Here is a 26254-nt window from a genome sequence, read left to right on the forward strand (position 1 = left end):
TCCTGTAGCTGCCTCTTGTCTTTGTCTAACAACTGGTATGGGAATGGGCAGAGAAACTGTCAGTCCCACCAGGGAAGCTCTGCACTTGTGAGGACGTAAGCCAGACAGCAACTTCTCAGCCTGATTTAGCCCAGACTCAACTGCCTGAAGGTTCTGAGCATAAGGATGGCTTGTGTGGCCACATACAGGACATAGCAAGTAAAAGGGATGGTCCTCTGATCTTGGCTGGGTGCTACTGCCTCAAACAAGACCTCAGTGACAGCCTCAAGCAGCTTATTTAGTTTAGTCAGAAGGTAACTTCCCATGGCAGTGTTGGGAAAGGGAGGAAAGTAAATGGGTAAAAGCAATAAAATTAGTTCCCATGAAACCCCTTACTGCAAAATGTGAACAATGTTCATAATCTTAAAATAGATCTTGATATTTCACAATGTACACAATACTCAAGCCAATAAAACCACAGCCCCAAGGTCACAGACTTCTACCGAGCCATCTTCATAGAACCCCTTACAGTACACCTGGAATGGGCAGATGTAGCTTCCTTGGCATTAGCAGGGGGCAGGCAAGAGCTGAGACTGTGCCTCAGGCTCACCCTGGCCTGATTGAGGGTGCTCTGGCCGGAGGTCCCACAGGACTTGAAGGCCTGCCAGGGCAAGGCGCACAAGGAGACGGAGCAGTAGGAAGGCAAAGGGCACTGCAATCTGCATGAGGTGGAAGATGGCTGTGCTGAACCGGCTCAGCAGGCAGGTGGCAGCAAAGGCCAACAGGCTGGCACAGGGGTACAGTGCAAGTTTGGCAAACATGAAAGCATGCTCCTGCCCACCAAATCGCACAGCTGGCTGCAGTGTTTCTGTTTGATGCAGCAGGGCTGCAGTCCAGATGGCAAACTGGAAGATACTGGCAAAGAAGATGATGGCGCAGCTGACCCGCACACGCTCAAGTTCATCATGGGGTTGTCGGGCAAAAGCTGAGGTCTGCTGGTAGGCCAGAGGGAGGCCGCCCACAAAGGCCAGTGACAGTATGTTGAGTAACCCCATGGTCTGTGTAGCCTTCCGGACATGCAGGAAGAGTGAGTGATGGGCAAACCAGAGCAGACCCACTGTGGCGAAGGAGCCAAAGTATGCCAGGAATTGTGGCCCATATGCACCCAGGGCAGTCACAAGGCTGCCACTGAATTTCTCTCGGACATCCTTGGGATCCGGAACGTTGTCCTCACTGGGAAGTATGAAGAGATGGCATTTGTAATAGCCTCCCAAAGATGGCCGGACCCCCGGGATAGACAAAGCAACATAAGTGAGTTTGAGATTAATGACATGATCTTTAGTACACAAATGTTCCCTTTGTCTACTTACATATATTTAGCATACTAATCAGTTACCACTCTTCTTCACTCAAAAATGCAAATTTAACCAGTCCTGTATATTCTCTGCCAACTGGTGGCCCTATCTGTCAGCCAGGAATTGACAGATAGTTCTGGTTCATTGGCCAGGGACAGCCTTCTGAGGGTAGGGTGCCTATAAAAGACAGCCTCCACAGCTATCCCGAACCTTGCAGCTTGTATCAGAGCATAGAGTCTAGCGATGGGAACCCATCACCTGGACGTGTACGACAGGACGCCCAAGTGCCCACTGCTTTCTCCAAATCAGCCAAAAGGAGGGACATGAGTGAGGGCAAAAGAGAAGAGCCTGAGGGCTGTCAAATGAGGTAAGACTCCAGGCAGGAAGCAACAGCCTTCTATTGGCTACAATTTCCTGCCCTAACATGGCTTCTTAGCTGTGAGTCCTTCAGCCCGGCAATGGAAGCAAAAGGAGATTGTTCTGGAATATTCTTTAAATCTAAGGCCTGAGGATATCAGGTACTAATGAATATTTACTTCTAGCTAATAAGAATTCACAAATTATAATAGGAAAACCTACTCAAAAGTATCAGGAGAATCATAGTGTCAAATGCAGAATCTAAAACCAGAGTTGTAACATGTTTAATAAAGTTAAGAATGCAATGGAATATAACTGAGGAACCATAGACTAGATGAGGTCAAGGGGCATAAAAAAAAAGGGGGGTGGGGTGGGAGAGACACTTGGGAATAAAAGCGAGCACCCAAACTAGAGCTCCAACAGTGCTTGTATCAGAGCCAGGTCAGACAGAAGCCATAGAGGTATGGAAGAGGAGAAGGTCTGAGGGAGCTGCCTGAATACTCCTGGGACAGAGCACTCTCCCTAGCACCTGTGCTTTCAGATCGAGGGGGAAGAGGGTGCCTACATAAATCTGCAGGTACTCACAAGACACTGAAAGACATACTACCACTTGGAAGATGGGCCAAAGTAGCAGAGTTGGGGTCCTCACCAGATGTCCAGGATGAGGAGTGTGGCCACGATGGCATAGACACCGTCACTGAAAGCTTCCACCCGCTCTTTGCTGAGAGGTGCGTGCAGATCAATACTGAAGGGCTCCACGTTGTGAGCTGGAGACTCCCTGTGGCCTGTGACATGCCAAGGGAAGGAAACAGCCTAGGTGGGGACTGTCAGACCAGTGTGGCCATCACTGCCCTCTTCTCCAAGGGGACAAGAATAAACAGGCCAGGAGGTGAAATGAGTCAGAGATTTTAAGGGGCAAGAAGCAGCCAGGGCCCAGCCCAGAAGGGCCATCACATACTGATGCCTTATTCCAAATCAGAAAGTTCTCCTAACCAGAGAACTTTCCAACATGCTTACTGTGCACGGTCACCTACCCGCGAGCTTGTCTTTGCACCAGGTGGTGGCCTTGCTGATATGAGGGAGGAAGATGACAGTCACCATCAGCACATATGACTACAGAAAGAAAGAAAACAGGTCAGGGTGTTTCCCTGGAAATCTCAACTGCTCACACCTGAAGTCTGGTCCCATTCTTCTGCCACAGATGGAGGGACAGCTGGAGTAACAAAGGAAAATCCAGAGAACTGTCCTTTATGGAAACGAACTGTGTATAAAGGCTTAATCCCAAAAGGAAGAACTACCTTCCTTTTGCATACCAGTCGTGTACTTTCTGAGAATTTAGTATCCAGAATACATAATGAATGGAAACAGCGCAACAACAGAAGGTATGCATTCCAACTAAGAAAGGGAATGGGCTTGAAAAGACACTTTACCTGTGACCTCTCCAGTCAAGGGCTGCTTGACTAGATGCTTCCTATATACGGTTCTGTTGTAGTTTAAAAGTCTCTGGGCTCTCTGGCTCCTACGCACTCAGCTGGAACCTTATCCCCTCACAAGAAGATGACCTGCCAAGGTCTTGAAATGCTTACCAAAATTTATTAATTTTTACTTATTTAATTTTAACTACATTTAATTATTATTTTTTGTTTGTATGCATGTGTGAGGATGCTTATGCCTATTACCAAACATTTAAAAATAACCAGTATTTGCTTTTTCCACAATTCTTAGGATACTTTGGCTTAAAATTCAATGTACTTTCATAGTACTTAAGTGGACCCTGTTCAAGTCAGCTTCTACAGCATTGCCTGTCCTTGATGTTTTCAGCTGTGCTAAGCCTTCCTCTGATATTCTCAGTGCTCACCAAGGGGAAGAAGAAGAGAGAAAAGATGGCTGCAACAAAACACAGAGCTGGGCCTCGGAGGACTAGGCGCAGGATGTGCCGTCGGGACTGGGCCCTGTGTGCAGAGTGCTGAATCTGTGGACTCAGCAGGTGTGGGAAGTGGAAAGCATACCCCACAATCAGTGCCTGTAGTCAAAACAAAACAAAACAGGCTAGAGGGCACCATCAGCAGGTAGAGGAAGTACCAGTTAACCCTTGGGCCAACACACATTTTTAGGGGTTAGGAGCAAGAGGGTCCCTCCTTGATAGCCTCTTACCCTGGGAAGTTCTGAGAGGCTGGGGTCAAGAAGGTAGAAATTTTCATCCTATTCTGAGACTGTGAGGCCCTGGATATGCCATATCCCAGGTGCAATTACGGGGAAGACCCCTACTTGAGATATAGATCAGGATGTTGGCACCTGACCTGCACACCCCATGGCAAACACATACCATATCCCGTGTCCCTACCTGCACAGATCCAATGGCAATCACACACATGCAGAACAGGAAGATGCCCAGGGGCACATCAGGAAACGTCACCATTAGAGAAAACTGTCAAAAGAACCCCCACAAACCCCCAAAAGGCTATCAGAGCTAGGTTGCACTGAAAAGAAAACTGTCCTAGTGTGAGGACGAGGGTATGGGGCTGGGCATGGGTAATTCAGCTCTGCAACCCACTGTTTCAGGCCTTTAAAGCCAGTATCACTAACCTCATGTAGAATCCTTCAGGTCTGAATTATCTATGTTATAGTTTTGTATAGCTATAATGCCTATATTAGAATTTTAAATGCTTGTGGAGATTATGGAGAGAGGCAGGTGGGAGGAAGGGGCATTAGGGACATTCTCAGTGGCCTCTGCCTCTAGCAGTCCTAAATTCCTTCCTCTTTATTCAGCCCCAACCACTAGTTCCCTGGAACTCTCTTTGTGATTTGTACTTCAGGACTTGAACCTGCACTTCTCTCTCTGTTTCTCTCTCTCTCTCTCTCTCTCTCTCTCTCTCTCTCTCTCTCTCTCTCTCTCTGTCTCTCTGTCTCTCTCTGTTTCTCTCTCTCTGTGTCTCTCTGTCTCTCTGTCTCTCTCTCTCTCTGGTTTTTTGAGACTGGGTTTCTCTGTAGCTTTGAAGCCTGTCCTGAAACTAACTCTTGTAGACCAGGCTGGCCTCGAACTCCCAGAGATCCGCCTGCCTCCCGAGTGCTGGGGTTAAAAGCGTGTGCTACCACCGCCCGGCTTGAACCTGCACTTCTAAGGACTGCCACACACAGATGTGCGCAGTGAGGCATACAGGGAGATGGTCTTTTTACTCACTGTGTAGGGTAGAAGGGTGATGGTCATCATGCAGGCCTGTAGTGAAAGGAAAGGAGGGAGGTCACAGTCACCAGAAAGCCTAGAGAGTAAGGGACAGTCCAGGAAGGCAGCAATATATCTACAGGAATTGTGGCACTAGACCCAAGAAGCCTGTGCCCCTGTCCCAGACAGACTGACCCCACGGGCTATCTGAGGAACTTCCAGAAATGGACAGAATCCAGGTTGTGGGGACCCGTACCTTTCCTATCTTTCAAGAGGGCTAAATCATACCTAAACTCATTTTCCAAAACAACAATAACTCACCAGGTTAAGCAAGGCAAGTGTATCATCTATTTTCCCAACAACCTGGAACAATCTAAAGTTAGGAAAAAGAGAAGATGGGCCATCATTCAAATATGGCTCCGATAATATTAAAATTAAAATGCACCTCCCACAGTATTTTCTAGCTAAAGTGTCACTAAAGATGTCACTTTTGATCAAATTTAAGATACTACCTAGTGGGACTGATGAGAAGGCTAGGTTGCTATTTAGGTTGCTATTAATCCTGAGAACCTGAGTTTGATCCCTGGACCCACATGGCAGGAGGAGAGAACCAAATCCTACGAGCTAATCTCTGATTTTGGCATACACATAAAATAAAATTTAACTTTTTTTTTCCTTTTCTTTTTTCTTTCTTTCTTTCTTTTTTTTTTTTTTTTTTTTTTTTTTTTTTTTTTTTGGTTTTTCAAGACAGGGTGTCTTTGTGGCTTTGGAGCCTGTCCTGGAACTAGCTCTTGTAGACCAGGCTGGCCTGGAACTCACAGAGATCCGCCTGCTTCTGCCTCCCGAGTGCTGGGATTAAAGGCATGCGCCACCACCACCGGGCTAAAATTTTACTTTAAAAAAATGTAAATACTACCTAGTATGTGAAAGTCAGAAAATTCAAAGAAAACATAGCTTATGCAGGGAAGCATGTATCTTTTCCATACATTCTTCCTGTTATTTTGCAGGAATAGCTTATAGAAATCACCTGTACAGTTTGTAGCTCTTAGGGACAGTCTTTTCAGAGAAAGCCTTGAAGAAGACTTCTGCACAAACGTAGGGGACTTTTAACTGTCCAGGGAGGTTCTGCTAAGGGCAGGACTAGCAGGGCGGCTGTGAGCTGCCTGTCCAGCCACACTTCCTGGGAATCAGGCTCTGGGGATGTGAAGCTAGAGCTCTATTGTGCAGTACACTTGTGTTTTTATTCATTATGTCTAAAATCCATTTTGAAGAAAGGAAATATTCCTTTCTCATTTTCCCCTCAAAGATTTCATACACTGCACCTGCCGAAAGTTGGTATTTAACAGAGAAATGGTTTTATATGGAGATACTACAACATTAAATAGAAAACAAAATGGAGCACCATCCTTCATGGAAACATGAGCACAGACTGCCAAGAATCATGAAGCTTCCTCCAATGCCTGGGCCCTACAATAGGGTTGCTCCCAATAGCCTTTGACTGTGGCTAAAGATGCCACCCATCCAACTCTGAGCATGTCCTTCTCTTGGACTGGACTCAACTGAACTGGCATTCTCACTCTAGAAGCTACCTCTAGCTCACATCAGTGGCATAGGCTCATTTGGGCTGAAGTCTTAATAAGCCAAATAGAAGGGGCTGCAATCCCAGAGATGGGCCATTCTGCTGCCTACTTGCTGGTACTAAGACCATGCGTGTAAATGAGTACCCAAAGCAGGATGCAGACTAGATCCATGAAGTTCCTCACAGGCTTCCTGGGCCTCAGAAACCTGCTGTTGATGTTTTTCACAGTGGGTGTGGCCCCTAATGAATGAATCATGGTGCAGGTATAGGGAAGGTTGGCTAAAGTCACCCACCAGGCTGTGAGCCTCCTGGACATTCTATAAACAAGGGAGACGAAAAAGATAAAGCCTGCCCAATTCTTCAGCATCATCTTGCCAAGGACAAGTATATAACATGAAGCATTTTTCTGTACTTTTCAATGTACTTTTAAAGAGCAGTGAGCTGGATGCATGCCTTTAATCCCAGCATTTAGGAAGCAGAGGCAGGCTGATCTACTACATAGTTTTTCTCTCCGCCTGTCTCTGTCTCTCTCTCTGTCTCTCTGTCTCTCTCTCTCTCTCACACACACACACACACACACACACACACACACAGAGCGATGAAATCTTTACTAGGATCTGGATTTTTCTGCACACTAAGCATTCTCTGAAGAGTATTTCCTTTGAACATGCTGATCTACAGCCAGGAATGCAACACCTACATGCCCAGCTCTGCCTAAGGAAGCTTCCTGTTCCGCCTTTGCCTACCCTGAGTAACTCATGACAATGAGGACCTTGTATTAAAGGTCTGACTCCCTACCTGGTATGTGCTGCCCACGCCACAGTTACAATTAGAAATGTCATCAGGTAGACAGCAATCCTAGTTGCTAGAAGTTTCTGTATACTTTTGTCAAATTGCTGTATGAAAAAGAACATTGTTATTAGAACAAAGTAGCATGTGTGACCCAACAGTGGTCATTTCAACAAGACTCACATCAATGCAGAGTGAGACATTTAGGAAAGTCCCAGCCTCAGAGTGCACACAGCTCATGTCTGCTCCCAGTCTAATCTCACATCGGCCACACTTATCCCACGTCCACCCTCAAAAGTGTCTTTTACAGGCAGTTCTAAGGCAATAGATTCCTGGGTGTTACAGTCTGATACCATCACCTCAAGTGTTTGAAAAAAGTCCTGGCTGTCAGCAGGCTTGTTGTCAGGGAGAGTCTAAGCACCTCAACAGTCACAGCATAAGGGATACAAAGGACAAAAGGCATCCAGTCCTTTTAGAAGGTAATTAGTTGTCTTCTAAAGTGTTCACTTTGGGGTTTAAGTTCCAACATTTGAATTCTGGAGACATAAATGTCTAAGCTATAGCAAGGTTAGATCTAGCATAGTCATGGGCAGGACACCTTTAAAAGTCCCCAGTGAGATTACAAGCAGAATGGGTCTGCCATAGCTACCACTTAAGGGGTTGTGGCTTGAACAGAAGCCACTGTACTGAAAAGAAACCTCAATTTTCAAAGTCAAGAACACTTACCTCAGAAATTATGAGAAGGAAGCTTTATATTTTTAAACATACTCAAAGAAATCAATTGGTTTATTGGCTTTGTTAGTTCTTCTTGTGCAAGTATCGCTTTGGATCGTGACTTGAAATTTCATTTCAGAATCATTCTATCAAATGCTCTCACAAACATTTGTTTGTATGTTTTTGTCTCCTGTGTTCCACTACTGAGCTATACCCTCAAGTATCTTTCCACTTTTGGGTTGTTTTTGTTTGTTTGTTGAGACTGGGTTTCTCTGTGTTAACAGACCTGGCTGTCCTGAAACTCTTTGTGCACCAAGTTGGTCTCCAACTCAAAGAGATTCACCTGCCTCTGAGTGCTAAGATTAAAGGTGTGCCCAGCTTTTTGTTTGTATTTGAGGCAGGGTCTCTATATAGCCCTGGCTGTTCTGGAACTCACTATGGAGACCAGACTGACCTTGAATTCACAGAAATCCATCTGTCTCTGCCTCCCAAGTGCTAGGGATTAGGGACCTTGTGTGCATGCCCCTACACCTGGCCTCTTACTTTTTATTCTGAGACAGGGTCTAAGTTGCCTCGGCTAGCATTGAACTTGGAAACCTTTTTGTCTCAACCTCCAGAGCAGATATTGATCATAGGCAATTTGCCACCAGGCCTAGAAGTTAAGTCTTCTTTTTAAAAAACTGGGCAGAAGCCAGGCATAGTGCCACATACCTTTAATTTTAGCACTCAGGATTCAGAGGCAGGCGGATCTTCTCTGTAAGTTTGAGGTCAGCCTGGTCTACAAAGCAAGTTCTAATACAGCCAGAACTGTTACACAGAGACAACTTGTCAAAAAAAAAAAAAAAAAAAAAAAAGAAAAAAAAAAAAGAAAAAACCCTATCAAACCAAAAGAAAAGTCAGATAAGTATCTTCGGATCTCTACACACATGCTGTGGGGATATGTGTGCCTGCACTATCCTATGCACATTATACTCTCGCAGTAATACATTTTCAGGTGGGGGCTGTGCAGCCTTTAATCCCTGTACTCAGAGGCAAAAGCAGATGGATCTCTAGGAGTTTGAGGCCAGCCTGGTCTACAGAGCAAGTTTCAGGACAGCCAAGGCTACACAGAGAAACCCTGTCTCAAAAAACAGTAACAAAAAACAAATGAAATTTTAAGATTTCAGTACCAGGAATTAAAACTACCGCCTCATTCATGCAGGGTAGGCAAACACTCTACCACCAAGTTGTATCTGTCACTATGCTTTTTAATTTTATTTAGGTTTTTTGGAGACGGGTTCTCACTGTGTGTCCTGACTGGCCTGGAGCTGGCTATGCAGACCACCCACTAGCAGTGTTTTCTCAGAACAGCGTTAAGCACAGTCCAAGTGCGGTTTGATGCTACACTAGTGTTGTAACCACAGTTCAAAAGAAAAACCTCAGTAGTTCTGGGGCCTCCCCAAAGATCTAGCTCAGCTTGCAGGTATAGCTAGAATCACACCTCATTGTTGTGGGACAGTGAGGTAGTGCTGCAACCTGCCTCTTGAGGCTTGTATGGTGCCATGCCAGTCACAAGGATGAAACCAAGGAAGACACCTCAGTGCTATCCAAGTCTCAAAGTTTACTGAAGAGCTGCATGTTGTTGACTCCGGAAAAAAAAAAAAAATCCCATAAAGTTGGCTATAAATGGAAATGCTTTTTTAAAAGCTCTTTGCTACCCCCACAGTCTAGTTTGGTGGGGCAGACATGCTATAACTAACTGTCCACCTGGTTAGAAGTCTCCTCAGCACGTGCTTGATAAGCCCCAACTCTAAGTATGTATCCTCCCAGGAAGAAACACAGGTGTCCTGCCCTCTCAATAAATACCATGGGCTCTGCTGCCTGCAGATTGGGGGGTTGGCTCCCCAAGTCCAGGTTGGGTTTTCTTATTGGCCCACTGTACAAACCAGTCTGTTCCTGTTACCTGTTCTGGTGAGATCTCTGTGTGGGTCACAGGCAGGATCTAAAGGAACAAAGACAAAAATAACGAATGCCTCTTGGGCTGTGGGTACTCAGAGGCAGAGGTTTGTGAGCTCTTGACTATTGCTGAGCAGCCCCAACTTCATGAAAGGCTTGGATATCTGGATATCTGAGGCTGCTGCAGGAACCAGGGTGGATTTGAGGCGGCCAGCACTGACCATGACAGTAGCGATGATGGAGAGCAGTGCATCACTGAAGCCCAGCATGCGGTGGGAGCTCTGGGGCCCCTCCTCGTCTCTCCTGTGTAGGGATGAGTCTCCCTCGGAATCCACTGCCTGCTCCTGGGTCTGAGGCCTGGACATGGTGGGGCCACGGAGTTGTCACAGAGCCTGGGAAGAAGTGTAGCTCTTATCAGTGGGATGTCCCAGGTGGCCAACCCTGTGGACTTCAGCCATTTAAATGTAGAAATAAGGGCTAGGTATTAAGACAAAGAAAGAGACACTTCACAAGGTAGCCCCTTCAGATTCCCAGCCACAGGCAAAGAGTATCAGCATCAGACTCATCAGTGAGCTCTGTGATTGGGATGATACACTGTCTCTGGGAAAGCACTGACGATATAGGGTAGATGCTCAGCAAACTATGGGACCACGGGAGGCCTGAAATCTGACCCCAAGTTTCCACTACAAGCCGCTTTGTCAGGCTTCAGCACATCTTCTGGCTAAAGATAATGTCCCTGAGGGCTTTTATGGCCTTAGCTCACAGGCTCTGGAATGTTTTTAAGCTGTTCAGAAACAATGCCAGCTGAAATGTTCTCTAAGAAAGATAGGTATTTGTGCTCCAGGAGCAAAGGGCTAATGTACAGCCTTGGAATCCAATCTGTATCCACACCAGACCCAGTGGTAGAAACACTGAGAACAACTCAGCAGTTATAGGATATGGAAGAGTGGGTCACTGGGAAGTATTTTCCAAGTCCCCACTTGCAATCATGGGAGAGAGGATAGGAGTGTGGCAAGGTTGGTCAGAACGATGAAGTTGTGACCAGGGGTAAGATGGAATATGTCTGCCCAAGCAGGGTACTGAAGTGTTTCTGGGAGAGCAGGTTCTGAGACGATAAGAGGAAAGTTAATAATTGGATCCAGAAGGGCAAGCCCACTAGCCCAACAACATGAATGCACCCTGCTTTGGGCACGTTTACTAAGACATAGGAAGGACAGCCTCAGGCGGCAGAGTTGGGGAGATGAGGCTGAGTACCGCTCAGTGGGAGATAGCCTACCTTACATGTATGATGTCCTGGGTTCTGTCCCCAGCACTGCAAAAGAAAGAAAACAAAATTCAACTTTACTAGTAATCAAGGAAACACAACTGAAAGCAATGTGGTACCGATTAGAATAGTAAAGACACTTAGCCAAGAGCTAGCTAGGATATGAGGAGGACACTTGGCTATGTTAGGGAGAAACAGGGGCCATATCTGAACTGGCAGTTAGTAACAACTCTAAAAGTGCAAACAACACCCTTACAGGGAAACAGCTGAATCTGAGGGACACAACTGGACTCTGCACTGAAGCAAGGTTTGTTACAACAAGAAAAGGAAAAAAAAATATGACTTATTATTAAGCCATTAATGTTGTGAGGACCCTACACATGAATCCAGAGGTAAAATTCAAACACAGTGCTAAGAAGGAAAAAAAAAAGCAGTTACAAAAAGACAAGTTCTGTCATCTTCCTTGTTCATGATAAATGACAATATGTAAGACAAAAACACAGACAGAAACAGATTTATTAGCTCCAGGATAAGTAGGTGGTGCCTGCATGGCAAAGGCAGGCATGAGTACCAACATGGTTTTTTGTTGTATCCCTGGTTTACGTTCACTTAAGGCTCACTCTTTGGATCGGTGGTTCTCAACCTTTCTAATGCTGTGACCCTTTAATATAGTTGCTCATATTATGGTGACCCTCTGACCATAAAATTATTTGCATTGCTATTTCATAACTGTAATTTTGCTATTATTATGAATAGTAATGTAAATATATGTGTTTTCTGATGGTCTTAGGTGACCCCTGCAAACAACCACCAAGGGGTCACAATCCATAGGTTTAGATTATGCAGTCAAAACCAGGCCTTTGCCGTGCAGTTCTCTTGAGCTGCTGAGGAATACACACAGTTTTGTTACCCCAACCACAAAGACTGGAGGAATACACACAGTTGTGTTACCCCAACCACAAAGACTGGAGGAATACACACAGTGGTGTTACCCCAACCACAAAGACTGGAGGAATACACACAGTGGTGTTACCCCAACCACAAAGACTGACGAGGAATACACACAGTTGTGTTACCCCAACCACAAAGACTGAAGAGGAATACACACAGTTGTGTTACCCCAACCATAAAGACTGAGGGATACACACAGTTGTGTTACCCCAACCACAAAGACTGGAGGATACACACAGTGGTGTTACCCCAACCATAAAGACTGAGGGATACACACAGTGGTGTTACCCCAACCACGAGGACTGGAGAGGACTGGAGAGATAGCTCAGGCGTTGAAAGCACTATCTATTCTTTCAGAGGACCATGGCTCATAACCCAGCACCCACATGGCAGTTCACAACCATCTGTAACCCTGCAATCAGGAATTCTGATGTTCTCTTTTGGCGTCTGTGGACACTGCAAGCATATGGCACACAGACATACATCCAGGCAAAACATCCATACTCATAAAATAAAGACTCCATCCTCAGCTAGCCCTTCTAAGCTTTCCATGCCTAGACCTTAGACTTGGCTGATGTTGATGACAGACACTGGTGTTTCTGCTATTACTGATACTTTGCCATTTCCAGAATGCCTAGTTCATGAGGCACACACTAAGGGACCTTTTCAGTATGGCTTCTCCTACCTGAGATTCACCATGTTCCTGAGAATGTCACAACACACATCTTTTTACTGCTGTCATACTTTCACTGTGAACTATCAGCTTATCCACTGACAGGCAGAGAAAGACTCATGTTTTCCTAGTGCTGGCACAGAGATGTAAAGTTCAGAAATAAATTCAAACATCTATGGTTAACTGATTTTTTATTCTTGACAAGGGAGCAAAGATTATTTAATAGGGAAAGGAATGTTCTTTTCAATGAATAGTATAGGGACAACTGGATGTCCAGATGCCCAAGAACCCCAACAAAATGAATTTAAACGGAGCAAAGATTTGAATTTAACAGACAAAACCATGAAACTTTTAGAAGAAAGTTTTGGGGAAATTGCTGCGGGCAAAGATTTCTAAAGACAGCACTAAAAAGCATAAGAAACAATCTTGGCATGGTGGCCTACACCTTTGGTCCCTTGGGAGGCAACATACAGGCAAGTTAGAGGCCAGCTTGTTTTATATATATCAATCCACACATCTTCCAACATCTGATCTTTGATAAAGAAGCAAAAAATATCAAATGGAAAAAAGGAAGCATATTCAGCAAGTGGTACTGGCATGACTGGATATCAACATGTAGAAAAATGAAAATAGACCCATATCTATCACCATGCACAAAACTCAAATCCAAATGGATCAAAGACCTCAACATAAAGCCAGCCACACTGAACCTTATAGAGGAGAAAGTGGGAAGTAACTTGAACACAGCGGCACAGGAAACCACTTCCTAAATATAACCCCAGCAGCACAGACACTGAGAGAAATGGGACCTCCTGAAACTGAGAAGCTTCTGTAAAGTAAAGGACATGGTCAACAAGACAAAACAACAGCCTACAGAATGGGAAAAGATCTTCACTAACCCTACATCAGACAGAAGTCTGATCTCCAAAATATACAAAGAACTCAAGAAATTGGACACTAAAAGAACACAAAATCCAATAAAAAATGGAGTACAGACCTAAACAGAGAACTCTCAACAGAGGAATCTAAAATGGCTGAAAGACACTTGAGGAAATGTTCAACATCCTTAGTCATCAGAGAAATGCAAATCAAAACAACTCTGAGATTCCATCTTACACCTGTAAGAATGGCCAAGATCAAAAACACTGATGACAACTTATGTTGGAGAGGTTGTGGGGAAAAGGGAACACTTCTGTATTGCTGGTGGGAATGCAAGCTGGTACAGTCCCTTTGGATGTCAGTGTGGCGATTTCTCAGAAAATTAGGAAACAACCTTCCTCAAGACCCAGTAATACCACTTTTGGGTATATATCCAAAGGATCTCAGAAATTTCTGGTTTTTTAACTTAATTTGCCCAGTGACTTCTAAGTTTTATTGACCTTAAAGAATCAGGTCTTGTTGCTCGTTTCACTGCATTTTGGTATTTATCTCCCTCCTTCTAATTACTTTGGGTTTCATTTTCTCTGATTTTTCTAGTTAGTTTGTTTGTTTGTTTCTTTCTTTCTTTTTTTTTTTTTTTTAGTTTTTCGAGACAGGGTTTCTCTGTAGTTTTGGAGCCTGTCCTGGAACTCACTCTGTAGACCAGGCTGGCCTCGAACTCACAGAGATCCGCCTGCCTCTGCCTCCCGAGTGCTGGGATTAAAGGCATGCACCATCACCACCTCATTTTTTCTAGTTTCTTAAGATGAACACTAAAGTCACTGATATGTGATCTATTTCCTACTAATGACTTAATAGTATCCCACAATTTTGAAATTCTTTCTTTTCATTTTCAACTAGTTCAAAAATACTATTTTTGATTGATTCTTTGACACATAAAAGTAAGCTATCCACTTTCCAAAGATTCAGAACATTTTTCACACAGCTAATTTCTAGATAACTTAATTCACTGTGGTCAGAGAACATACTTGTTTCATTGCCCAGGTATTCGAGGTTAGTAAATGTTCTTTACACACTGAGGTTTAAAGAGGGCAATGGATCCCCTAGACCTGGAGTTACAAATGGTTGTGAACCACCATGTAGGTGGTGAGAATTGAACCTTTGCACTTGGCAAGCGTAAGTAATCTATACCACCAAGTCACTCTCAAACCCCCTGAAACATCCTTTTGATGACTTCATCCATCAGTATAAAATAATTCTCTTACTCTTTGGCAATAACCTTTACTATGAAATGGGCTACAAAAGAAAGTGTTGGTGGAGTAAGAGTTTTAGATTTGTATGCGTTCATACATGAGGTGAGATCAGGAGTGAAGCCCATAAGATGCAGTATGTTAACATGCTCTCAGTATGGCATCTACCACAAAGCCATATAGGTATATTTATGAAAGAATTAGTCTGAGAAGACTCTGGTTTCTAAAGTATTTACATGATTTCCACTTGTCCTAGGTCATACCAGCAAGAGTTTACAGTCTTGAATTCCATTATCCATTCTAGCAAATTATTTATGAGGTTTCTTACAATGGCTGTTTTAGGTCTCCTGAACACTGTTTAAGCCTTGGGTTTCCATTTTTTTTTTCTCATTTTCAGATTTCGTGTCCTTCTATTTAGTGAAATCTGAATCCACCAAGATTCCTTCAACTCCATTTCAATAAATGCATAAAGTTACCTGTAACTGCAAGCCCTATTTCCTCCTCTCCCCCTCTTGTGGTTTTGTTTTTTGAGACAGGGTTTCTCTGTAGCTTTTGGAGCCTGTCCTGGAATTAGCTCTTGTAGACCAGGGGGGCCTCGAACTCACAGAGAGAGATCCACCTGCCTCTGCCTCCCGAGTGCTGGGAAAGGCGTGCACCACCGCCCGGCTTGTGTTTTTCTTATATAAAAGTCTTTTCTATGCCAAAATTAAATACCCCTTATCTGGATGTGACTTGGTTGTCTTACTATTCTCGGCTATACTAGGAAGGCTTAACTCCCATTGGCTTGGGCTGTTCATGTCTCCCATCTAAGAACAATGTCAACACCAAACTGTCCTTTCAGCTCCCACACTGTTCTCCACAAACCTCCTCAGTAACCTCCAGACACCATCTCTACTCCATAAGCTCTTTATTTCTCCACGTGTGCGCTTCCTCACCTACCACCTACCTCACTGTGTAACGATCATCTTTCTTTTCAGCTTGACTTTTAAGAGAGCACGTAGTTTAATAGCTACAGTCCTGGGAAGGCTATGATGTTGATTTGAGCCTGAGGGCCAACTTTTTAGTTCCAAAACACATCATCTACACAGCGGCTGCAACTTCACGTGACTTCAGAAACCAGAGGTAAGGGGAATCTCACGAGTCTCACCTGAAGTGAACAGCTCTAGATGGTTGATATCACACAGGATTCTGGGTCCAGTACCGCCAGGTGAGTTTTCTACGCACGTTGTGAAGACTTTTTTTTCTTTTAAACTTATCGTTTTTCAGTCTTAAGGCTAGCAACTAGTTCGTTCTCCCCCAAACCTGTCTGGGCCAAAACATAAGAATGTTTGTATGTGGATTATAGGCTGGCTGCTTGTCTGATAGACATGTCCTCTCCTCAACCGGGCATTAAGGGACCCTAGGATAAGCTCCAAGCCTCCCTTCTACCTTGAGGCGTCAGGCTCTGGGACGGTCCGCAGCACGCGCCCAACGTCCCGTGACGCCCCAGCCACCGAGGCTGGACCCGGCAAAAGCGGTCGTAACTCCGGCCAGCGGAAGCAACGGGGCGAGGTTAGGGCCAGAAGGCGAACGCCCCTCTCCGCGCCTCTCCGGAGCCTGAAACCCGCGGGACTGCAGCTTCTGCGCCTGCGCGTCCTGCTAGCTCTGCGGGACCACGCGCCCCTCCGCCTGCTGCGTCGGGGTGGGGCCACGGCGTAGCGACGACGCAACCTGCTCTCGGTTTACGTCACGGCGCGGGCGGAAGATGGCCGGGTTGTTCTCCCGCAGCTGCTGACCCGGCAGTGCGGAGCCGGAGCCTGGCTCCCGCTGCCACTGAGTGGCCGCCGCCATGTCACTGCTACAGTCTGCGCTGGACTTCCTGGCAGGTCCTGGTTCTCTTGGCGGAGCTGCCGGCCGTGACCAGAGTGACTTTGTGGGGCAGACGGTGGAACTGGGCGAGCTACGTCTGCGGGTGCGGCGGGTCCTAGCCGAAGGTGAGGTGTAAGGCGTCTCCAGGCCGCGGAAGGCTGGAGCAGCCAGGGAGGGTCGCTGCTGGGGTGTGGTTCAAGTCAGGGCGTGCGAGGGTCACCACTGTGGGCAGCGGCAGCTAGAAAGATCGTGTCCAGGGTATGAATCAAGTCTGGGCCCGGGAGAATCACTAATACAGTGTGGGTCAGCTCAGGGCCGCGGAGAGTCCTCTCTGTGGGCAGAGTCAGTGGGAATAGTCACTGTTGGGATGTGGACCAGGTCATCACTGTGGAGAGACTGGGGTGTGAGTCAGGTCGGGGTGGGGCCTGGCAGGGAAGGGTGACCACAGGGGCCTCTGTTAGGGCCTTTGGAGGTGATTGCTAAGGGTCGGCTGCGTCTGGGTTAAACACTTCCTGGAGGGTAGAGTTCGTACAAGGGTCATGCTAGCAGGTGGTTGTCCGGTAAAGGAGGCCTGGGACTGGAGGGACCACCTCTGTCTGGGGCCAAGGCTGTGACTGGGGCTGAAAAAAAAAGTTAAAAAGGTTGAAAGGTGGAGTTAGGAGTTGAGCCCAGTCACTTTGGGGTCATAAGCTAATTATTCTTTGTATTATATCCAGGGTTGCTTTTGCGTCAAGGAGATTGTCTCGAGGTTGCAGTGCTCGTGCTGCTGAGTTCTGGGGATCTCTACAGTCCATAGCAATCCCCCCTGCTCCGTGAGGGAGAGGATAGATAGGGCTTTGTAGTCTCATTTTCTCTTATAGCCTTAGTGTTTGCTTCACCTCTTGGTGTCTTATACGTTACAGGAAGCAAAGCCAGTAGGTGTAACCTTTAAAAACTGTGCTTGGCAGACAATGCCATAGTCATGTGTCTTGAAGTCAGTCTAGTTTGTAGCTTCCTGAACATCCTCTCTGTTCCTCACACAGGATCTGCAATTGGTATGTGTGGAATCCTGTTCTCTCTTCTGTGATTCCCCCCCCCCCTTTTTTTAAATTAGTGTGTATGGACGCCTGCCTGTATCTTGGCAACATCTGTATGTATTGCCTGCTGAGGCCAGAAGAAGGTATTGGATCTCCTAGAACTGGATAGACAGTTGTTAAGCTCGGCGTGGGTGCTGGGAATCTAATGTTTTCTTCTCCTCTGCAAGAGCAGCAAATGCTCTTCACTTCTGAGCCATTTCTGTGCCCCCCCCTCCCCCCGCCGCCCACCATCATTACCTTGGAGTGTGCCAGGTCTCACTAGCTGTGAAATTTACCTGCCAAACATTGTTATGTTCTGCCAAATTGCTTCAGGGAGAAAACTGGCCTGACCCGGTCTGAAGTAGCTCTCAGGTTTGGGGAATCATCCTGTTGAAGTTATCTATGCCGTTTGTGCCTTGTGGGAGCAGGGAACTTGTTTAATGTTCTTTACTGTGGAAGAGCAGACGGGATGCTTTGGCAGTAGCTTTGTCACATATATTCTCCACTGTGGATAGAAACAGATTTGGATGTGATTTGGTGGGAAGACCTTTGGTACTTTTTCCTTCAAAGATGGATTTAATGCCTCCACTAATGGTATGATGGTATGCAATGTTCCTTTTCATCTGTTGGAATGATAAAGATGATGCCATCGGTTTGTTATTCTGAAGATACCTGGCAGTTACCTTCATTTTTCAAGAAATTCAGCCCTGAACTGATGACATAGACCTATAATCCTAGCATGTTGGGAGTCTGAGACAGGAAAATTCCAACTTCAGGGTCTGCCTGAGCTACAGAGTTCAAGGCTGTCCTGGGCTAGTTAGTTTCAAAAACTGAAAAGGCCTGGGTGGTGGCACCACACACCTTTAGTCCCAGCACTCAGGAGGCAGAGGCAGGTAGGTCTATGTGGTTTGAGGCCAGCCTGGTCTACAGAGCTTGTTCCAGGACTGGCTCCAAATCTACAGACAAACCCTGTCTCAACAAAAATGAAAAGGGCTGGGGATATAGCTCAGTGATAGGGAGAGCTCTTGCTTAACATGTATGAAGCCCTGGATTCCATCCACAAACTGAGAAGGGAGAGAGGAAGAGAAGAGACAGCTTGGGGTGGGGCAGTAAACAATGTGAATTCTGGGATAGGTGGGAGGGCAGAAGATTGCTGTGGCCTGTACCTACCTGGTCAGGGAGCCATGAGGCCGTCTGTGGTGGAAGGTGGTCCTGATTGGCAGGAGAGGGAGGTTTGTATAAAGCAGGAAGCTTACCCAGACCACACAGAACCCAAGATGAAAAACCAGGAAGTGTGGGCAGCCACTGTCTGTGCCTAGCAGCTCATTCTGCTCTCTGGCCCAGATAGGAATAAAAATAATCAGGGCAATTGTAAGCCATAGATTTCTTCCTTTTAAACTTAATATGCTATTTTAAGTTTTTTTCTGGATTGAGACAGTGAGAAATCTGTAGTATTTTACATAGATTATTTAAATGAGTTTTCTGAACAGCAGCCGTAGACCATGGGCCATTGGGATTCAAGCTAAAAGAATATAATAATGAAACGGTTTTGTTTGTTTATTGTTGTTTTGGTTTTTTGAGACAAGGTTTCTCTGTGTAACAGCCCTAGCTGTCTTGAACTAGCTCTTGTAGACCAGGCTGGCCTCGAACTCTCAGAGATCCACCTACCTCTGCCTCCAGAGTACTGGGGTTAAAGGCGTGCGCCACCACTACCTGGCATAATGAAGGTTCTTAACATCACAATTCTTCAAGTTCTGAAAGGGATGTTCCCAGAGGGGTTGAGAAAAATTTCTATATTCAGATACATTGTTATGTGTCTAAGTAAATGAATAAATATTCTCATTGTAGGCAAATTACACCTATCAGTTTATGTCAGATTTTGTCACAGAGGAGTTTATGATACACCACACTTTGTTGTCATAGTTTTTTTTTTTTTTTTTTTTTTTTTTTATCAATTTGATACTTGAGTGTGAAATAGGTTGTTAGGCAAAACCATAAAGCTGGATAGCTTTCTATTCATTTTGGAACTTGTTCTAAGTCTTCACTGTTTTTTTTTTTTTTTTAATTTATGTGTATGACTGTGCCTGTGTTTATACACTGTATGTGTCCATGGTACCTATGGAGGTCAGAAGAGGGCAGCCAATCCCCAGGAACTAGAATTAAGAAAGATTGACCAACTATGTGGCTGCCTGGAACGGAACCCGAGTCCTCTGCAAGGGTGCTTTTAACTGCTGGACCATCTCTCCCGCCTCTGATTTTTTGTATCTTGTTTTTGTACCTTGTAGCCTTCCTAAATTAGTTATAGTTCAATTGTTTTTCTTTTCTCTTTCTTTTTTGGGCTGGGAGGGTTGGCATGTCATGGCTAGCGTGTAGTCAGAGCAATTGCTTCTTTGCTTCCACAATGCAGTTTCTTAGGAATTGAGCTTGGGTTGTCAGGCTAGGTGGGAAGTTCCTTCATCTACTGAGCCATCTTGCCAGTCTGCCTTTTTTCTTCTATTTTCTTCATTTCACTTCTTTCCTCCCCTCTTTTTCTCTCTGTTATTTTCTTTTTGAGATTTTACCAAATTTGCTACATGAAAGATCACTTTAATCTACAAGTGAAAACATCTTTACTTCTTTTGTGATGTAGAAGCCTTTGATTTTGTTCTTTGTCTGATTTCATTGGCAAAATACTCTTGTATAATACTGAGTATCAGTGATGTGAATCTTGGCCTTCTTCCTGTTCTCATTTTACCACTAACACTGCTGCTGTTGGTCCTTTAGGGACTTTGTTTTATAAGGTTGAGGAAGTTTCTTTCTAGTCTTGGTTTGCTGGCAGTTTTAAATTTTATGACAGAACTGTCTGCTTAAATGAAGCATTGGGGAGGCTGAGGTAGAGAATGTAAATTCAGAACCAGCATAGCAAGATCCTGTTTTGAAAAGCCAAAATATTACAAAGTTACTGAATTCTTTGATCCATCTTTATGAGTGATACTGGTCAGTTTTTTTCTCTTTGGATGTCAGGAGAGCATAGTCCACTTTCTTCCTCTGGGTGTTGACATTTTTTTCTGTTTACATTAGCTTTCCTTCGTGATGATAACCCAGATAGAATTCGTCAGTATTACTTGTTTCCAGGGTACTTGCTTTTGGTTTCCTGTTTCTTTCTATTTGCTGATCTGACTTACATTTTCCCTCCCTGTCTCCGAGCAGAAGGTATAAAGGGCTGTGGCATAGAAATTGGGCTGCAGTTTTTTGTAGGAAGCAATTACTATCCATGGCCAAAATTTGGTTTGTAATTTATTCAGTAAAGGTATTTCTAAGTTTAAGTCATAGCACTGGGGGGAAAAAAGTCATAGTGTCATAGCACTGACTGACATTTTTTTTTCAGGAGGGTTCGCATTTGTTTATGAAGCTCAAGATCTGGGAAGTGGCAGAGAGTATGCATTAAAGGTAATAACTAATGATGGGTTATTTTATGGAGATTTTAGTTTTTTATAAAGATATCTTAGGCTATTTTCAAGGATGCATCTCTGTTATTATGTGTGTATCAATCAGTTTCAATCTGTTAATCCTTGTTTCCTCCATGTTCTCAGGGCTTGCCTTTATGCCCACAACTCCATCTTACATTGAGAATTCTCTTGGTAGCTTCCTATTCTACCTGGGGAGCTGGTCCACTTTGGAGGGAGGAGTAGGAGTGATGCTGTATAGATTTCATCTATTCTGTTCCACATTCAAAACAAGGGTCAGGAATTTGAAGAATTCAGAAGCTACTTACCAAATTTACATTCATAACTTGCCTGTAAATAGGATTAAAGTAATGTGGTAGGAAGTGGTCTCTAGATCTTGATGCCCAATTAGGCAGCTCTGAATTTTTTGCCCTGAGACATAGCAGTAGGTCCAACTCTGCTTTGATAGTCAAGCAGGGGTGTCCTCTCCTGGCAAGTGGGGCATAGCCAGTGGACCCCCAGACCAGGGCTGGTTTTGGCAGTCCACATTGTATGCCTATTTTTGCTGGTGTATACTCTGTCTCCTTGTTTGTCTTGTTTTACTCTGGCCTCCTTTTACTTTTTCTTGGGTCTTTGGAGTATAAAGGTCATTCAAGTCTTCTAAACTTCTATGTTCAAATGCAGGTAAATGGTATACTATGCTCCCTGAGACTCAGTGTCTCTCAGAAAATGCCTACAATCTCCAGGATGTTTTATCTGTTAAGCAGAAGGTAAACAGACCTCAATCTTCTTGTGTGCTATTCCCTGACAGAGATTATTATCCAATGAAGAGGAAAAGAACAGAGCCATCATTCAGGAAGTTTGCTTCTTGGTATCCTTTTCCTGGGACTGAGAGTTATTGCCATCACTAAATGTGTCAGGTTTGACACAGTTCCTGGGAGGCTCCTGTGATAAGTTAAAAAAAAAAAATCAGCCTTTTGCTTTTATCAGATTTCCAGATTTCTCATGCAGAGGATTTTTCTCTATTAATCATTCTCACAGTTGAAGTTTCCTAGGTGTTGGGAAGAGGGTTGCCTTTGAAGTCTTCATGCCAAACAGATGGGTCAGTTATCACAAGGAGAGTCCCACTTTGCCTCTCTAAATACCTGGGCAAGAACTAATGGATGCTACCATATCAGTGGGCATGGGTGTACACCCTGCTTGCTCTCCTCACCCTGTACATACGGTACTTGATGGGACCTTTCTTGCCTTTTCTCTTCTACTACATGTTAAGGCATAGTCTTTACTGCAGATAGGATTTGCTTCCTTTTCTTTTTCGGATGTGCTGTCTGATACCCCAGTGACTGCCTGAGTTTTGAGTTGGCACAGTCACTCCTGACCATCTTCCTGTTGTGGAACACGGAGGGCTTCTGCCTGTGTCTCTGGCCTGCTCATATTTAGCATTTCCACTAGCTTCCTGCCACAATTTTCACCTTCTCGCTGTCCTTACTTGCCCCTCCTCATTTTGTTCAGCCTGTGTGTGCTGAGGTATAAGGCAATGTGAGTATCATGACTTTGGTTTCTTAACACTTATGAATGTTTATTTTTAAGTGCACAGAGTTGTGGTCATACTTACTGAAATCTTCTTTAACAAGACCTGCAGAAAAAACTTTCCGGCCACCCCAACATTGTTCAGTTCTGCTCTGCAGCGTCCATAGGAAAAGAGGAGTCAGACACCGGGCAGGCTGAGTTCCTCCTGCTTACAGAGCTCTGTAAAGGTAAAGTGCCTTGAAGTTTAAGTGTTTTCCGACATGTTTGGATGGTAGTTAAATGCTCCCAAGACGTTCTGAAGATACATTGGTCTTAGCTGAAAGAAGCAAATAACTATCCACTGGTGTTTGTGTTGTTTGGAATATGCTTTTGTGTGTCCTTCATGGATTATAGGTTCGTTGTTTGTTTGTATGTTTTGAGACAGTTTTACTATGTAGGTCTGGTTGGCCAGGCTAGACTTGAAATCACAGATACCTACCTACCTCTGCTCCCAAGAGCTGAGATTAAAGGTGTGTGCTACCATACCTGGCCTTTAGATTCTGAAGAGCAGGGTCTCATCATGTCCTTCTGAAAAAGGATAGGCAGGCATGCAGTGGAACCTCAATGTCCTCGTATGTGAACTGGAAAGGATCAACACAGGCCCATAAGTGGATGTCCTTAGATAGTGCAAATAGTGCTTTCTTTTGAGGAATGGAGGAAGCCCTTAGCTGGCTTGCAGCCTTATCCAAGTCAAACCTAAGAAAGCATCAGGAAGACTCTTTGATCCAGATAGGACACACCTCAGAGGGACAGAATGGTTGCTTAAGTGACTATGGATAATGCCTGAGGTTAGTCTCTCCCTTGCTGGGTGTGGTATTGCATTCCTCCAATCCTAACAATGGGGAGTTGAACCCCATACTCTGGCTGTGAAGTGGAATTGACCACTCAAAAATAGCAAAGTCCATCACAGAGCTCCACTGCTGAATGTCTACCAAAATGCTGTCATTCCCAGTGTGGTCTGGACTGTGTCTATGCTGAGGGAAAACTGTGGTACAACTGGCTGCTTATGTGTCCACCTGAGCAGTGAGTGTTGGGACAGAAGAGGCCCCAGAGAGGAAAAGGAGCTTGCCACACGTGACCATCTGAGTTCAATCCTTAAGACACACATGGTGAGAGAGGAGGACAGCTTCCACAAATTGTCCTCCGACCTCCTGTGAGCATCGTCACCACACACCCACGTGAAATTTTTAAAGATGTAATAAAAAAAAAGTTTTAAAAAATTTTGCATGTGTATGAGGATTTTACCTGCCTGTGTGTATATGTGCCACATATGTGTTAATGCCTATTATGGTCCGAAGAGAATATCAGGTCTCCTAGAACTGGAGTTATGGATGGTTATGAACCACTATGTGAATCCTAAGAAGCAAACCCAAGTCCTCTTCAAGAGTAATAGGTGCTCTTAACTGTTGAGCCATCTCTCCAGCCCCAAAATAAATGAACTTTAAGATAGTCTTGTGGCTTATTATGGTGGCATACATATATGCTTTCAGAAAGGCAAGTTTTTGTAATTTTGTATCAAAACAATAAAAATCTCTTAATTCTTACCAAGAATGAGCTATCAAATGCACCAGTTAAAATTTGCATTATGATCAGTCTGACATAGAGCTTAGGTGGACAAACCTGCTCCTGCCCCTTGGAGCCTGCCTGTGTTTCACCAGGGTCCACTATTCCTCTGGATTTGTAAATAGATTCTGCAAATCAAGTGTGTTGGGAGCAGAAATAGTTTAATCCTGCAAGAGTTAGAAGCCAGAATGGGGCTACCAGCAAGCCATGGTGTAGTTCTGGACCAGGGGACTCTGGTGAGGAATTGTAGTGAGGGTCAGGGTTTCTGCTCTGCCTCTGCTGTGCTGTGGATATAAGCCTAGAACTTCCAGTTTGTGATCATTCTTTCAGTGACCTTGGTCACTGCCTCTGTCTTAGCAGCTAGAACTTTTCCCTCTGCCTTCAAAGCTTTCTCATATGATGGTTTTTGCTTCTTATTTTGTTCCAGGGATGCTTCAAACCATTTCCTTCCCCTACCCTCCCTGGAGCAGGGGTAGTTCTCATACCCAGAGTTACAAGGACCCCCTTTTATTTGCCTTCCTACAGAAGTTTAAGGAGTGACTAGAGTGGCACTGACTGGGTATACACCCTGACTAAGGCCTTAGAAATGCCACTCGTACCTGGGCTGCCATACACAGAGACAGACCAAACCTGTAAACAAGTAGAGTATAGCATTCTGAACCCCAGGGTGACTAAATTCACTTGTCTTCTTTAGGACAGCTGGTGGAGTTTCTCAGGAGAGTTGAATGTAAAGGCCCTCTGTCCTGCGACAGCATTCTGAAGATCTTCTACCAGACATGCAGAGCAGTGCAGCACATGCACAGGCAGAAACCACCCATCATCCACAGGGACCTCAAGGTACCAGCTGGGTCACGTTGCTGGCTGTATGTCTTCACACTCTGTTCTCCTGCTAGTCCTTGTGCTCCTCATGCTTGCTCAGCTATTTGCTCAGCTATTGTCCAGTCATTCTAAGCTTCTCAGTTGCCTTTGCTCACAGAATTGCTGCCATTGCTGCAGTTCTGACCTTGATGGGGAATCACTTACATGAAAAAACTTCCATTGTGCATCTCCAGCTATGGGCGGTGTGAGTGTACCACAGCCTAGCTGAGGGTGGCACCTGCCTGTCTGAATTGGCTGTGTTTTTTTTAGCTGGTGTAGCCGGGCTGAGGAGTATAGTCATTTGAGTTTCTTTCACCTTTTTTGTTATTAATGAAGTTGAGTATTTATAGCTACCAGAGCCTTATTCTTCAGTTTCTTTTTATTTTGCTTTTTTCCCACTTATTCTTTTCCCTTTGCTTATATATTTGACTTACTAGAATTCCTGGTATATTATTGAATAAAACCTTTAAAGTTGTATTGCCATAGCCTAGTGTTCATTCCCCTGTTGTGTCTATTAAAAAAAAAATCTGAAACTGGATTGTTGAGGTGGCTCAGCAGGTGAAGGCATTTTCTACCCAGCTTGATGTTTTAGCTACTTTCCTACTGTAGAGACGTCATAACCAAAGCAACTTAGAGAAGAAAACATTCAGTTGCTTATAGTTTTAGAGGTGAGTCCATGACCATCATGGTGAGGAGTATGACAGCAGACAGGCAAGCAGGCGTGATGTAGAACAGAATAAGAACTTACTTTATATCCTGGTCCTCAAGTTGAAGGCAGGGGTGATCGTGGGGAAAGACTGGGAATAACAGAATTTTGAAACCTGAAAGCCCATCCCCCTCTGACACACCTCCTCCAACAAGGCCACACCTCCTAACCCTTCTCAAAATAGTTCCACCAATTAGACACCAAGCCTTCAAACCTTTGGAGCCTGTCCTGGAACTAGTTCTTGTAGACCAGGCTGGTCTTGAACTCACAGGATCCACCTGCCTCTGCCTCCCGAGTGCTGGGATTAAAGGCGTGCGCCACCACCGCTCGGCTGCCAGTTTC

General features: G+C 44.8%; 2 protein-coding genes across 6 annotated transcripts in view; one reads left to right on the top strand and one right to left on the bottom strand.

Moving 5' to 3' along the window:
- Tmem175 (transmembrane protein 175) lies at positions 1–16499 on the bottom strand. 3 transcript variants are annotated; one of them, XM_057771189.1, is made up of 13 exons: positions 16317–16499; positions 16036–16190; positions 11148–11183; positions 10093–10263; positions 9879–9917; positions 7232–7329; positions 5176–5227; positions 4873–4908; positions 4036–4119; positions 3550–3714; positions 2726–2804; positions 2341–2476; positions 1–1212 (listed from the first exon to the last, which is right to left on the bottom strand). In XM_057771189.1, the coding sequence occupies exons 4-13, from the start codon at positions 10234–10236 to the stop codon at positions 546–548; spliced, it is 1500 nt and encodes a 499-aa protein (XP_057627172.1). In that variant the 5' UTR covers positions 10237–10263; positions 11148–11183; positions 16036–16190; positions 16317–16499; the 3' UTR covers positions 1–545. The 3 variants fall into 3 exon arrangements, with proteins under 3 accessions (XP_057627172.1, XP_057627171.1, XP_057627170.1); XM_057771188.1 differs by having other exon boundaries at positions 16036–16194; XM_057771187.1 differs by having other exon boundaries at positions 16036–16499.
- A 96-nt stretch (positions 16500–16595) lies between these two features.
- Gak (cyclin G associated kinase) overlaps positions 16596–26254 on the top strand; it is a 52802-nt gene continuing 43143 nt past the window's right edge. For 2 of the 3 annotated variants that reach the window (XM_057771181.1, XM_057771182.1), the window contains exons 1-5: positions 16596–16861; positions 21159–21220; positions 22028–22087; positions 22859–22973; positions 25043–25185. In XM_057771181.1, coding sequence (XP_057627164.1) covers positions 16717–16861; positions 21159–21220; positions 22028–22087; positions 22859–22973; positions 25043–25185 — 525 coding nt within the window. In that variant the 5' untranslated portion in view covers positions 16596–16716. Of the gene's footprint in view, positions 16862–21158; positions 21221–22027; positions 22088–22858; positions 22974–25042; positions 25186–26254 lie in introns of those variants that run through there. The other variant, XM_057771183.1, reaches the window with a different exon arrangement.

This window comes from Chionomys nivalis, chromosome 6, assembly GCF_950005125.1.
Source record: "Chionomys nivalis chromosome 6, mChiNiv1.1, whole genome shotgun sequence".
Taxonomy (NCBI): Eukaryota; Metazoa; Chordata; class Mammalia; order Rodentia; family Cricetidae; genus Chionomys; species Chionomys nivalis.

Bases quoted from the DNA above. Each gene is read 5' to 3' on its own strand.
- Tmem175 (XM_057771189.1), bottom strand. From the start codon at position 10,236: ATGTCCAGGCCTCAGACCCAGGAGCAGGCAGTGGATTCCGAGGGAGAC. The intron at 4,120-4,872 runs GTGAGTAAAAAG...TTCTTTTGACAG, and splicing joins TCACCCTTCTACCCTACACA to TTTTCTCTAATGGTGACGTT. The intron at 2,477-2,725 runs GTAGGTGACCGT...GGCATGTCACAG, and splicing joins GTGCAAAGACAAGCTCGCGG to GCCACAGGGAGTCTCCAGCT.